The sequence below is a fragment of the Mya arenaria genome, chromosome 8 (genome assembly GCF_026914265.1).
Source record: "Mya arenaria isolate MELC-2E11 chromosome 8, ASM2691426v1".
Lineage (NCBI taxonomy): Eukaryota > Metazoa > Mollusca > Bivalvia > Myida > Myidae > Mya > Mya arenaria.
In genome coordinates this window covers 32,631,579-32,646,467 of record NC_069129.1, presented here as the reverse complement: position 1 = coordinate 32,646,467, position 14,889 = coordinate 32,631,579, and the positions used below count along the sequence as shown (strand labels likewise).

The following is a 14,889-nucleotide window of genomic DNA, read 5'->3' as shown; positions in this document are numbered from 1 at the left end:
CGGTCCAATCACGTGTATTGGTAGGTCGCAGAAGACACAATTAAACCAACTATGCGTTAATTGTGTGCTTGCAGCTATCCTGATTTAGTGTTGAAATCGGTCCATATTTTCACATGGCAATATGAATATGCTATGTTGTCGTCGATCATTACATGATATATCCGTTTGTTGATTACCAAACTGTTAAATTTAAATGTGCATATGTCATTGTTAATCCGAACCTAGTCATATATAGGATATCAACAGCGACACGCTTGATTAACTACATAGTCTGGAAGCTGAGTGCGCCGCTTACGTCATTTTAATTCGCAGTAATGAAAAAATCGTTGTCGATATCACACTTATAGCTTGAAGCCCCGATTATAAATCTAGATATATAAATATTATTCAAGAGTATCAGTTGAATGTTGACCCACTGTAGATGCATTAAGCAAATAAATCATAATACTGTTTCACTTTTTGTCGTCTGATCTCTTTTCGACAGCCACAGTTATTTACGATCGCAGTCTTTCTTATTAGAAACGCCGCAGAACTATATGAGAATCTCATTTGAATTAAGCTTGTACAATGTATCAATGACTATCTGAATCGGCTAAGCGGCTTTGAACCCTCTTAGGAATTGCGACATCGCGAAAAAATATTGACAGAAAAGATGTCGCGAAAATGTGTGACATTTCTAAGTAATCAGACTTTTGAACGGGTCTTTCTTTTTTTCGGGGGGGGGGGGGGGTTGTCGCTGGGTCAAGACCGATTGTCCCCGGGTCTGGACCGATTGAGGTTCCAAAGTTTTAGAAGCCCTGAATATACATATATAGATACACACGTAAAATCAAGTAGTGACAAGAGCTTAGATATTTGGCATGATATATCATCTAGTTGACTTGTACCAATATTGTTCAATCTTTGGCCCTGGGGTCAAAAAATGGCCCCACCCGGGCGGTCATGGGTTTCCTTATATATGTATATGATGAAAACTTATAAAATCTTCTTCTCCGAAACCAAAAGGCGAAGGCCTTAGATATTTGGTATGAAGCATTGTTTATCGGACCACTATTAAGATTGTTCAAACTTTAGCCCTGGGGTCAAAATTGTTTTCGACATACCAAGACAACGTGTCATGTGCAAGACCCATGTCCCTACCTCTAAGGTGAAAGATACACTAAGTGTTTATTCACAATGGAATGCTGAATATGAGGACATAAAGAGTGTTGGCTGTCATTTAGTATGATTGTTGTTTTTTTCTATGCTCAGAGGCAATTTAATATAACTTGCAATATGTATTTGACACATAAAGGCAAGATCAACTTTTTATGTACTTGTTCATAGATCAATGTCACATTGGGGGGCATTTGTCACATACTTTGACAGCTCTTGTTCAATATTCTTTGAGAAACAAGCTATATTAATAACAAAGGTTAAACTCTTTTACTCAGGTGAGCGATTTAGGGCCATCATGGCCCTCTTGTTTGAGTTATAACAGGACCAAATTGGCTTTATTTTTAATAAGTCAAGGGCCATAACTCTGCATTACTGACGAAAAAAATAAACTAACGAGCATAATCTCCATATTGCCCTCTTTCCACATACTAAGCTTCATTAACCTAGCTTTGATACTTTGTTACTTACCGGACAGACAGACGGACGGATGGCGGGTAAACCTTAAGTCCCCTCCAGTGAATGCAGTAGGGGACTTTTAATCATAGAAATAACTTCTAAGTCAATATCTAAAATGCACTGACCCATCATTGCATTCTAATAATGGATGGTTTACCTTAATGTTGAAGCATGGAGTTTTCATACCATCCACAATTATTAGGGTTTGATAAAGATTCGCTCAAGACTAGGACTTCTAAAGAATCATTTGTTACATTTAAACGTAGAAAAATTGTCAGACGCAATTATATCAGGCCCCTATTTCTCGAAACTTCTTAAGTCCCTTATAACAGGATTAAGCTAAGCTCACTATTTTTGCTTTCCAATAATTTGTGTAATATTTACTTCTTTAAGAGTTTTTATACATAGGATAGTAATTATCTTTAAGATAATCACAATAAACAATTTTTCATCTATCAAAATCATATTCAAGTATTTTGGCTGATTGAAATAAGCTACTTAAGCCTGTTAAGCTTAAGAAGTTTCGAGAAATTTGGGCCAGATCTTTATTATCAATATTTTGTTATATTGAATATTGTGTGAGACAGCAACACACGTTATATTATCCATTTTCTATTGTGTCTGTTACAAGAATTTTAATATGGCAGAAATTTTGTTTCAGCAACCCAATTTCTTTATCAGTAAATCTGAATATAACAATGGCATGGGAATCAGTTGAAGACAATTGAAAAAAGTGGATATCAAACTTAAGAAAATGATATCAAGATAGAAATTTTCAATAGTAGATGGATCTAACTATATACTAGTATGATCGGAATTGTCAAGGTCAATTTGGTGAAAGTTTGATTAATAAAGGGCCATAACTCCTGAAGTGATCAGACTTGTTATCAATTTTGTCTGAGATAATTCTCATAAAAAAATGAGATAAGGATTTAGGATCAAATGAAAAATGGTGATTTCAATTATAACATGACATATTATAAGTTTTATAAGTTACTGTATTTTTATTGTACATGTATTTGAATATTTTCTTTAAACTTAATCTCTACATGTGCTCTTCGAGGAGTCATCAGGTCAAAGATCAAGGTCACATTGACCTTGTATGCAAAAAGCTTGTCTGTGTGATAACTCGACAATGCCTGCACCCATGGCCCTCAAACTTGACATTTTGGTTGGGGTGACCCCTTTTTTTTAGGTCATCGAGTCAAAGGTCAAGGCTGTAACTCATACTCTTCATTAAAATTTACGTCATATTTTCTTATTCCCTGCTGCTAAGAGGATACATTTTTATCTGCAAATATCAGTCATCATCTGAACATGAAAAACTGAACCTACTATTCTCATACTTTAAATGGTCATATTCTTAAAACTGCCTTAATGGCATCCAATCAGCAGTCTTTTTAGTCCATGCATATTTCATTCAATTGTCCAAATAATCCGGACAACATGGCCCTCGGGGGAGGGATATATGTTTAACAAATATGTCTTGTTACTTACTGTAATACTGTTTTATTATCTTATCAGTGACTGTGGACTGGAATTTACCTTTAAAAATGAACATGACCTTTGAACTTGAAACCAAGTTTTACAAACTTAGTGTGACCTTGACCTTTGAACTGGGGACAAGGTTTCACTTTCAAGCAAGTGACCTATAACCTTGAGTGTGACCTTTATTCATAATCAGTTGACAGGTGGCATTGACCTTTGAATTTGGGTAGGGTTTTACCTCTTCAAGTGATTGACCTTTGATATTTACCTCTTATGGACCTTTGACCTTCATACTTGTGTCAATGTTTTACTTCTAAATCTGACCTTGACCGTCAAACTAGTTTTACCTTTAATTTGGTGTCAAGGTATTACCTCTTAGGGTGACCTTGATATTTCGACTAGGGATAGGATTTTACAACTTGGAATCACTTTAAATAGGGGACTTTTACCACAAGAGTGACAATGACCTAGAAACTGGGGACATAGTATAACCTGTTCCAGTGACCATGACCTCTAACAAGAGCCGTCGCAAGACAGCGCGCTCGACTACACCGCTTTGACTTAGAATACAATAAAGATGTAATAATACCAAGTTTGGTCTCTTTATGTCAAACCTAACTAAAATTATTTGATACATAAGGTGACTTTGATGCTGCCCTCCCACCAGCCCGCCCAAACAATGACGCAAGTCATTCAAATAACTTGATTTCCCATTATGAAAATGTGGTTAAGAATATACAAATATGCCTTTCAAAGGAAAAAAAAAAAAAAAATCAAGGGCCATAACTTGTATTTAGGCTTAAAACGGAGTTATTTTTCTTGTTGTAAGATGGTCGTAAATAATTTTGAATTTTATTAAGTGCATTTAATGAACGGTATAGAAGTTGTTTTTATTAAAATCCCAACTTGCCCTTAACTTTTACTTGCCTAAAACTTTAACCTAAGTCAATCAGGGGCCATAACTTGTATTAAGGATATGGAGTTATGTTACCTCATTGGGTGATGGTCCTGAACAATTGTGTGAAGTATTAAGTCAATTGAATGAAGGGTATAGAAGTTATTAAACATTATCCCAACCTGCCCTAAAACTTTAACCCAAGTTCCATAGTCAATCAGGGGCCATAATTTGTATAAAAGATAATATGGAGTTATTTAACCTCATTATGGGATGGCTCTGAACATCTATGTGAAGTACCGTATTAAGTCAATTGAATGAATGGTATTGGAGTTTTAAGTGAAAATCCCAACTTGCCCTAAAACTTTAACCTGCCCTAAAACTTTAACCTAAGTCAATCAGGGGCCATAACTTGTATTTAGGATAATATGGAGTTATATAACTTCATTGTGGGATGGCCCTGAACAACTGTGTGAAGTTTTAAGTCAATTGAACAAAGGATATAGAAGTTATTAATAAATATTCCAACTTGCCCTAAAACTTTAACCCAAGTTCCATAGTCAATCAGGGGCCATAATTTCTATAAAAGATAATATGGAGTTATCTAACCTCATCATGTGATGGCCCTGAACAACTGTGTGAAGTATTAAGTCAATTGAATGTAGGGTTTTGGACTTATAAGTGAAAATCCCAACTTGCCCTAAAACTTGAACCGGACGCCGACGCTGGGGCGAGTAGTATAGCCCACCTATTCTTCGAATAGTCAAGCTAAAAATGAGTATTATTATAGCTCAGTTGTTTTTAATTTAGCTATGGACATGTCTCGTTAAACATGCTTCTTATAAGACTGTTTAAACATATGTTTCAGACAGGTGTGATAGCATATCAGGTGTCAAAATGACTTCTTTTTTTCCCCTGGAAAGTCGACAGTTTGACACAAATTTAGACATTCTTTTTCTTTTTTATTGGGACAGTTTAACTCCCAAACAAGGATATCTCCATGAAGTTTTTTACACATCAATTCATTAATCTAATTAAATCAACAACACTGCAAAGCAAGTTATTACACCATTATGTAAAACACTCGTTTGCAGAACAATACATGAATGTATGGTCTTGAACATGGGGAAAAACAGAGTACCCCAAGAAAAATACATTTGTCTGGCCACAAAGTTCCCATATGACTGGCCTCAGAATCAAACATCATGGCGCCTTGGTGAGAAGCGAGTGCACCTACCCCTGCCCTAACTTGACAACCATGGACTCACTTATAAGGTTTCTATCAAGTGTAAAACATAGTTGCTCTTTACAATAGTCTTATTTGATAAGTACAAAGAAACACACAGAATACAATCAGAAAATCAAGACAAAACAAGTTTCATCAACATTTTTAATTCCATAGCAGGGGTTTTAATTGTCAATCCAGAAAATTAGCCATGGGTCTGTTTAAGTATGAGGGATTCATGCATAAAGGCAGGGTAATGGGGTTTATATCCCTTTTGAAATTGTTTCCAACATCATTTATATTCATTTCAAGGTACTTCCTATTCTTTTTGATGCAAAATATCCAAGCAAAACACAATCTCTAGTCATAAGGACTTAAAAAATATTTCTTGTTGTTTTTTTGTTCAATGTTCCATGTATGCATCAGAAGTAAAATTGTTCATTTTACATGCAAGTTTTTAGAAGGTAGGTATTTATATTAAGGACAATAAGTTGTGTACTTCTATTATAAGAAATATCTATATATAGTATGTACCAAAATATTGCAAAATTGATGTACGTATAAACAATTTTGATATACATGTAGACATTACAAATCATTTCGTTTACATTTCACAAACAAGAAAAACAATTTACATCAACAAATAACAATAAATAACAAAATAAGCTATTTCCCAACAATGCCTTAGTGATAATAAATGATGATGCCTAACAGTGTGTTTTTTCTGTCCAATTTGGAGCACCAGCCTACGGCCAAATTCCCAATGCTTAAACATACTTTCCGTCCCAGAGTTGAAAATTGAAATTCTCAATTTCTGTTTTGATATCTGTTTTAAAAGATCAAATGGTGTATTGATAAAGAAACGATCTTTATCACATTCTTTTTAGCTTTACTGTCCATTTTTTTACAGCATTCATTTTAATTTCTAAGCAAATTTAATCCACAATTTTAGTCAAAATGACAGACTTTTTACCAATCAGAAAGGCTCTGGCCCCATTCCCAAAAAGATGGAAAAAACACTGTCTAAACATGCAGAACATTGCAAATGGCAAAAGCTAGGATTTAAGCTAAGTAAGCTTTGGGAAGGGTGCACACCCTGTCCTTTTTTGGTAGCCCCCCTTTGCCCTCATGGAGACCAGCATGTACACCCTTCTGCCTTCTTAGAATTGAAGGCGGTGGATAAACCTTTTTGTTTTAAAGCTCATTATATGAAAATGTTAAACATAATTGACTGAATATATTTGGCAGTTGAAACCTTAAACTACTACATTTTAACACATTTCTAACCTTTTTTGTCAATTTTTATTATAAATTCTTCACAGCCCAATACAATGTGCCCCTTTTGTCCCTCAGCACCCTGTACCGCTTCTGCAGCACCCTGTACCGCTTCTTAAGCACCATACCCTTTTTAAAACCTGCCCAAAACTGTACTATAGCATTAAGATTTTGACTTTAAAGCTGCACTCTCACAGATTGAACGTATTGACAACTTTTTTATATTTTTTGCGAAAATCCATGGAAACCAGTTATATTAAAATGCTGACAAAAATTAAATGGCAGATTTTTATATTTAAGTAAAAAAACGATGTTTTATGCATTTTTCTTAAACCGTTAGTAATGGTTTAAGCCATATAACATTAATTTTCAAACGAAATATGAAAATCTGCAATCTGATCTTTTGTCAGCAATCTTTTATCGTTGGTCAGATAATTACACAAAAAATTGCTCATTCCAAGACAAAAAATAAAAAAGTTGTAAAAATGGTACCGGTATATCTCTGAAAGTGCAGCTTAGAGAATGTATGGAGTATAAATAGGAAATCTAGTTCTTTAAGAGTATTCTCTATTACCTATAGTGAGATCAATAAAATAAAAACATAGCCAATTATTTTAAGGACATAAAATAAAGCAGTATGCATTGACAATACACATAACATAAAATGTCCTTGAACACTAATAAATGTATACGTATATTAATGGCATAGTGAAAAAAGTCTAAATGTATATCTGCATGTAAAAAAGAAGACTATAAATCCTAAAACAATGGGCCAATTCATCGTTGTTCAGAACTTTTTTCAAGTTAACAATGTTGTAAACAGAATCGTTGTTTACTTTTAAATCTTTATAACTCTGTGAGTTTCATGCACACACTTGTTATCTGCAATATTTCTTATTAATACTTAAAGAATTGTTTCAGCTGTGCTTTTTTCAATTTAAATACAGTTGAACCCCGAAGGTCCTAGGGATCGGCAAAAATACCTCGAGCCTCGAATTTTTTTTAGCCAACCGGGAGTGTTTACCTGTAGTATAAATAAATCGGTCATTTACATCTAGTACGAGCCAACGAGGAATTCGAGCCAAGCGAATTCGAACCAACGGGTTTCGACTGCATATCAATACAATACACAATAACATATTTCACCAAAAGATATCAACAACTATGTTGTTAACAACGTTGCAACAAAAATCAACTTTACCTAAAAGTTTAATATCATGAAATTAGATTTGCATCTTCGTAAGCTACTAATATTGCATTTGTTTGATCATGTTACAAGTTCATAAGGTTGAATATATTTATATCATTGAACATATTAAGTGAAAACAATAATGACATACCATTTAAGAACACATTAAAAATGAAGTACATGTACACAGCATCTTGACATAAGGTATCATGATCTATTTGTCCAAGTGATAGCATTAAAATCAAAATGTTTATTGCACATTTAACCGAATATGATGCCTATTAGAACACGAATTAAATTACTGAAGGATCATTCAAACAAAAAAAGGTGGGGAAAGATCACTTTCATTATAACATGCCTATATGCCATCACACTACAGTAATCACACTTTAAAACAAAACCAAACAGACAATTTCATCATTGAGCTTGCTGGTTTACTGGTTAAGAGCCCTATAATGTGATGTCAAGTGAACTGGAAGCAAGGACACCATGCCTTTACTGTCTCTTCTGTATTGCGGTCCTTCACCTTTACCTGAATACGTCAACTGCACTTGTTTCCCATCTTGGTTATGCACGAGCCCATCTCTGCTTAGGACGCGCACTGGCTGATAATTAGGGATAGTATAAGCACGATTAGAAGGCTGGGGCATGCTAGACGTAGACAACTCTACCTCATACGCATATTCAGCTTCTATTGGAGACGATAAACCTTGTTTGATCATACTTGTTTCGGGCTTGAAAGTATGTTCAATTTTCCTTTTCTTTGACTTTCTCTTTTTCTTAACAGGGTTCCAATCTTCATCAGTTTTGGCCTTTACCACTTTAACTTCATTGTCTGAGTCATCGTCCGAGTTTTGCCTTGTCCTTCGAGTGGCCTTTCTTTCTGTACTCTGAATAATCTGTGTTCCCTCTTCAGGTTGGTTTGGATCAAGCTCTTTCTTGTAAAGTCCTGCAAATTTCGCCAACGAGTTATGACTGAAGTTTCCGCCAACATCCTTTTCATGATTCGTAACAATATGCTTATGAAAATCGTTTGCGACATTTGTCGCAAAATCACAGAACTTACATGGATATACTTTTTTTCCCTCATGTTTCTTGGTTTCTATAATATGTTTCCTGATGTTCTCATGTGTATTGCAGGCATAGTTACAGTAAGGGCACTGGAAAGGCTTAGCCCCGATGTGGATTCTCATGTGCCGCTTCAGATGTGTTTGATTTCCTGCCTTGTACGTACAATACTCGCAATGGAACTTTCTCTCCCCTGTGTGCGTTTTCTTGTGCCTAGCAAGCAGCTGCCTGGTAGAAGCACTAAATGCGCAAAGATCACACAAGAAAGTCTTCTCCTGATAGTGAACCCGCTTATGAGAATTGAGCTCCCCTTGAAAATAAAACTTGTAATGACATCCAGGGTAGTCACACTTGAATGACTTCTCTGAGTGTCTGACTTTATGCCTCGTCAGCTGTTTCTGCAAAGGAAAAGTCATTCCACAAACATCACAGACATGTTTTTCACCCCTGTCTGTGGCATTGTGCAGAGCTAAATGAAACTTAAAACTGCTGATTTTCCTATATTCCTTCCCGCATATTTGGCAATGGTTGGACGTCAGGTTGAAGTGCTGAAGCAAATGTCTTCGCAGAGAGCTAGAAGAGAAGAAGGATTTTCCTGTACAAAGCTTACACTTAAACGGCATTTCTCCAGTATGTTTCCGTAGATGAGCGATCATTCCTACCTTTTGAACACATGCTCCACAGTCTGGGCAAGAGATCTTTTCCCTCATATCATGTATAGTAGCATCCATATGGTCTATAAACTCTTTAAACTTCTCATATGTGACCGTGTTTTTTCCAGTTATTTTTTCCAAAGCCACTTCACTAGTTGGGTGAAAATGCATAAATGCATTATGAAAGTCGCGGTAGTTTTCATCTGGAAAACTCTTCTTACAAATGTCACACTCATAAAACTTTGACCCTGTTCCAAACGAGCTTGAGCCCAGTGATGTTTTATGGCTTCTGCTACTGCAATGCACCCTAAAAGCTTTTTCACTCAGGAAAATAATATCACAAGGCTCGCACAGTTGGATTTCACTCGAGTGTTTTTCCATGTAATGTGGTCTTAAGTCATTATACGCAGGGACAGTGAAGTCACAGTGATCACACTTGAAGATTTTCTCAGATTTACCGGCCTTCTTCTGCTTTGGCTTTCTGTTTGTCTGTGTTTCTCTTTCACGCACATACGCCTCTTCATCAAAATATTCTTCATCAGTTTTGTCATCTATCTGTGTTGATATCTCCTTGTTCAGTTCACTACTTTGTTTATCCGTTGCTTCTTCTAAACTCTCACTTTCACCGCTTACTTGTTTAACAACATTTCCAGTCTCCTTGTTACAAATAACAGTATTCTCTCCAAGTGATTTCTCAGCTGAAACTAGCTTGTTTTCATTCTTAACTTTACTTGCTTCAATCTTGACTTTAGCAGCCAACTGTTCAATACACTCTTTGTTCTTATAATGTTTCAAACTTGCTATTTCGTGCAAATGAAAATCTCGCGCATTATCAAAATGTTCATCACAAAGATCACATCTATGTCTTTTCAATCTCTTGTGTTTCAAGTAACTTTTATGCTCTTCAGATTTGAAATGCCTTGACAGACTGTATTTGTCATGATATGACTTGGAGCATCTCTTGCAACTGTAGAGTTTAGGCCCATTCGCATGTGTACACTTCATATGCCTATTCAAAGCACTCGGGCACGAAAATCGCCGTTCACAATACTGGCACCATGGCCTGTTCCGCACACCCCATCTGGTCTTGATCACTCCAACAACAGGTTTTTTATCAGCATGTTTGAGTTGAATATGCCTGGAAAGTCTTTCAAATGACCTGATTTCTAAACCACAGTATTTACATTTTGACTTGTAATGTTGCTCCTTCAATATCAAAATCTTGTTCTTCCTTCGTACAGCATCTAAATGATCCGCTGACTGCATATGAGATTCCATAATGGCATGAGTATGAGTTTTAATACCACAGAGAGTACATACAATTTCACCAGTAAGCTCTTCACACTTACTCACATGTTCATCACTTTTACAATGTTCTTGAAAATCTTCATAGCAGTTGAAATAATATCTACAAATTGCACACTGATATGGATTGAATCTGACAATACATTTATTGTATTTTTCCAGCATTTCAAAATGGGCTTTAGGTTCAGCAAGTGACCTATTTCTATGGTAACTTGACAGTAAGTGCTTCGCCACCATATATTTATTTGCAAATTTCCTATCACACACCAAACAAACATGGACTTCAATCAGTGCCAAGTGATCTTTTTCCTTTTCTTTAGCCCTTATTTCTTCTTGATTAACAATCTCTTCTTGATTTACAATCTCTTCTTGATTTACAATTTCATTACCAATCCTGTCTTGCTCATCAGCATTTTCAGTCTCAGGTTCAATATGATCTAGTTTATCTGTACTCTCAGCATCATAAGAATCAGTATCTGCATCATCTTCTTCTTGTATTTCATCTTCCTCTTCTTCTTCATTTTCAGAGTCTTGATCAAAGTTATCTTCAGCATCTTCAAGTTTTTCATTTACATCTCCACATCCACCTTCAAGTTTATCATCAATATTTCTATTTATACCATCATGTTTACCCTTGTAAACCTTCCCAACATTTTCATTATTTTTGTTCAAATTGTTACCAAAAACCTTTTCTTTATGTGTTTCAGAACCACAATGACCAGAATACTTAAATCTGTTATCAAAAGTTTCCTCACAGAAGTTACAAGTGTAGATTTTATTTGTTGTAGTAGCAGTGTTCTTCTTCTTTGGCTTCAGCGTCAGTCGTTTTCTCCCTCTAGTCTTTGGCTTGTTCTCTAGACCTTTGATCAGAGCGATGTTTTTGCCCCTGTGTGACGGTCCATGCTTCCTCTCTTGTTTTGCATGATGGGGTCCTTTGCCTGGTGGCCATTTACCCCCATGAAAGGCTCTGAAAGAGAAAAATGTTTCATGTAAGTTTTATAAATTCTATGGTTAACAGGAAAAAAAATTAGTAGTAATTAACTGATAAAATATATATTTAACCCTGAGAATCATTGCAGATTTTGTAACCAAGTTTATGGGGCCATATTATCTACAAGCATATACAACAAACATTCATAAGACCAAGAAATTTGTATGAATACTACCGCAGTGCTCCAGCCAGGATTTGAAAAGGGTAGGGTGCTACTGCTAGGTCAGGAAAGGCACTTTTGATTCACACTGAATGAGCCTATATGGGACCCTTGCAATGGTCAATGTTCAATTCATATTGTGTATGTGTTGTAACTTCTTTCAATACTAATTGTGTGTTATGAAAACAGTTTAACCTTAAAGCTGTTATCTTTATAATCTAAGTGTCTAAATTAGGTATTTTTATTAATTTTTATACTTAATTATTTCTCAACATTGTTTTGACAAAATGTCCATAAATATCAAATATAGCCCTTATTATCAAAGAGGGCTCTATCAAACAAATGGGCACAGTGGGGCATAGTAAAAGGCGCCCCCCCCCCCCGCCCTGCTATTTAAGCCTACATGTACATGTAGCTGGAGCACTACTAGGCAAGTGTCAAATTCTTACAAAGTTTAAATAAACCTACAATGTATTGCAACCATGTTAGGAAAATCATTTGTTTCAAAGAAATCACAATGCAATGAGGAAACAAATTTTTGATTTGATTTTTTATCTAACAACAAGCTTGTTGACAAGATGGTCCGCATTATCAATACACTAGTATTGTTTTATGTTAGGATTTAAGCCAAGTTTTAAAATGGTCAGGGTGCTGCAGAAGAGGGACAGAGTGCTTTATGGGAGAAAGGGGCATATTGTATCGGGCTGTAAAAAACTTAACATAATGAATTTGATTGAAATGTTACGCATTGAATTTAATTGAAGTGATATTTGGTTCAAATTCCAATTATAATATGTGTAAAGTTTGCATCCATTTATAATCATAATTTCATATTATAGGCTTAAATTGAAATAAAAGAAAAGTTTTAATTCTAGGAAAGCAGTAGGGTGCCCATGCTAGTCTCCATAAGGGCAGAAGGGTGCTCACAAAAATGACTCTTAACTCTTAAGCTAAAACCATAATGTGTACTACATAGTAAATCCATCTTTCTAATTATGTTTTTCTGTCATCCTTGACAATGTGTATGCATTTATGTTAGTATGAATCATGATCAGCCGTATGAAATGTTCAGACTGCATCCAAGAAGCTCTCAATAGACAAAGTGAGGTGTTACAATGTTCTGTCAATGCCATATAACTTTGATAAACCTACATGTATCATGACAGAAAATAGCGGTCGGTATCATTAGTGCACAGACCTTCAAATCCCAGGACAGTACAAAAGTACTTAAATTGGCAAGCTAAAATCAATGTACATGTACATATCTATTCCTCCTCTATTTCTTATAAATATATTACATATAATTCATATTTTAAGTCATAGAACAATCATTTTATTGCTTCAACCTAAGTAAAGTAAGTGTCTACAGCAAGAATAGGGACCAACCTATTTCTCCTGTAGGCAGCAGGTTTTTCTCCAGGTTTCCATTTCCCGCCTGTGTATGTCCTCGGAGGGTTTGTCTCGTCCCCAGAATCTGTAAGGCTGTCGAACGATACATCGTCACCAAAACTGAAACCAATTGTATCTTCATCACTGCTGAATGTAAGGCTGTTCAAAATGTTCGTTATTGGTAGCTGGTTAATGTTACCATCTTTTTCGACTTTTCTTTCGCTTTTACTCATAAGCTCCAAAGACTGAAAGAAGTCATCTACAGCCTCTTTTTCACTGTTTTCTACTTTTTTTCCAAGACAGAGCTCTGAACCATATGGCATATGATCATTATAAACTGGAGAGAGACCAGATTTCCCTGGATTTCTTTCATTGGCCAACTTTGCTGGCAAATCAATGACAGTGCTTAAAAGACCATGGTCTTGATCAGCACCTTCAGGGCTGTCGTTGACAGCTTTGATCGTCTCTTGAGCTGTTGTAGAGAGTATTGGACTGTAATCAAAGTTGGGCGAAACAGTACAAGTACTTGGCGTGTTTGTATACACAGACAGGTTTATCTGAGAAGCCAAAAGGTCAGTTTGGACATTACATGTAAGTGTAGCTGTAGGTAATATTTTGGACAAGTCTGGAAAATCAGAGCTGCCAAAGCTTGTGCTGACAGCATCGTGACTATTGAGAAAAGTGTCTCTCGAAACTTTTAAGTCATGAAACTCTGTTGTCGTGCATGGAAATGGTTGACCAACATAGAAGCCGGCACTGCTTAAAGTCTGAGCAATACTTTCAGATGTGGTGAATGTATGCTTCTGACTTGTAGTAGAAGTGCTGTTTCTGGCTGTCTTCTTGCAATCTTTTCGATGAATCAGGTAGTTTTCTAGGCCATGTATCGTCAAATTGCAGTGTAAACACATGTGATCATCATCGTCTTCGTCCATTTCCATCTGAAAACCCTTCTTGGATTTTACCTGAAAAAGATATAAGACAATGAAAATTGATATCAAACGGCATGAAATGTTTTGGTTTGTATCATAAGGAGGAGGTCTATTACAACCCACTCATTTCATCATTTAGATAACGCTACAGTAGTCAATGTGTATTCAATGTATCAACTGTATGTGGTGTACATGTACATGTATTTTATAATTGTATAGTATGAAAGCAGTCAACCCGGTTTTTGTATGTCCGAGCGAGCTATTTATAGATATATAGGGGTCACTTTATCTACCCAAATTACCAGTGTTTACCTTCCCAGAAATATCACTCCCAGCTGAAGTTCCAAAATGAAAGGACACATTTCTAAGTTGTCGAATAATCTTGCAAAAGAATATTTACAATATTGCTGCCCATATTTTTTAATTATGTTACATTCATAGTTGTATTCCCTTTGTTTAATATGATATTATTATTGCATTATTGTAAAAAAAATTATTATCATTATGATGTATTATTGTTGTAATTACTAAAAGAATCAGTTAAATAATAGGTTCAATTATCAAAAGTGAGGCTTATGACATAAATATTCTCACAATACACTTGTACATTATCCATCATGTGTTGGCAGTTCCAATTGGGAAATCAGACCAGAGGGAACTGGCAAAATCTGATTCTTACCCAAACACATAATTGAGCTTTGGTGTTAA

The 14,889-nt window shown here is 35.6% G+C and overlaps 1 protein-coding gene across 1 annotated transcript; it reads right to left on the bottom strand.

Moving 5' to 3' along the window:
- Positions 1 to 5,369: 5,369 nt before the first annotated feature.
- Positions 5,370 to 14,523, bottom strand: LOC128242196 (uncharacterized). Its single transcript, XM_052959271.1, has 3 exons — positions 14,494 to 14,523; positions 13,250 to 14,214; positions 5,370 to 11,679 (listed from the first exon to the last, which is right to left on the bottom strand). Exons 2-3 carry the CDS (start codon positions 14,188 to 14,190, stop codon positions 8,121 to 8,123), a joined length of 4,500 nt encoding a protein of 1,499 aa, XP_052815231.1. The 5' UTR covers positions 14,191 to 14,214; positions 14,494 to 14,523; the 3' UTR covers positions 5,370 to 8,120.
- Positions 14,524 to 14,889: the final 366 nt, after the last annotated feature.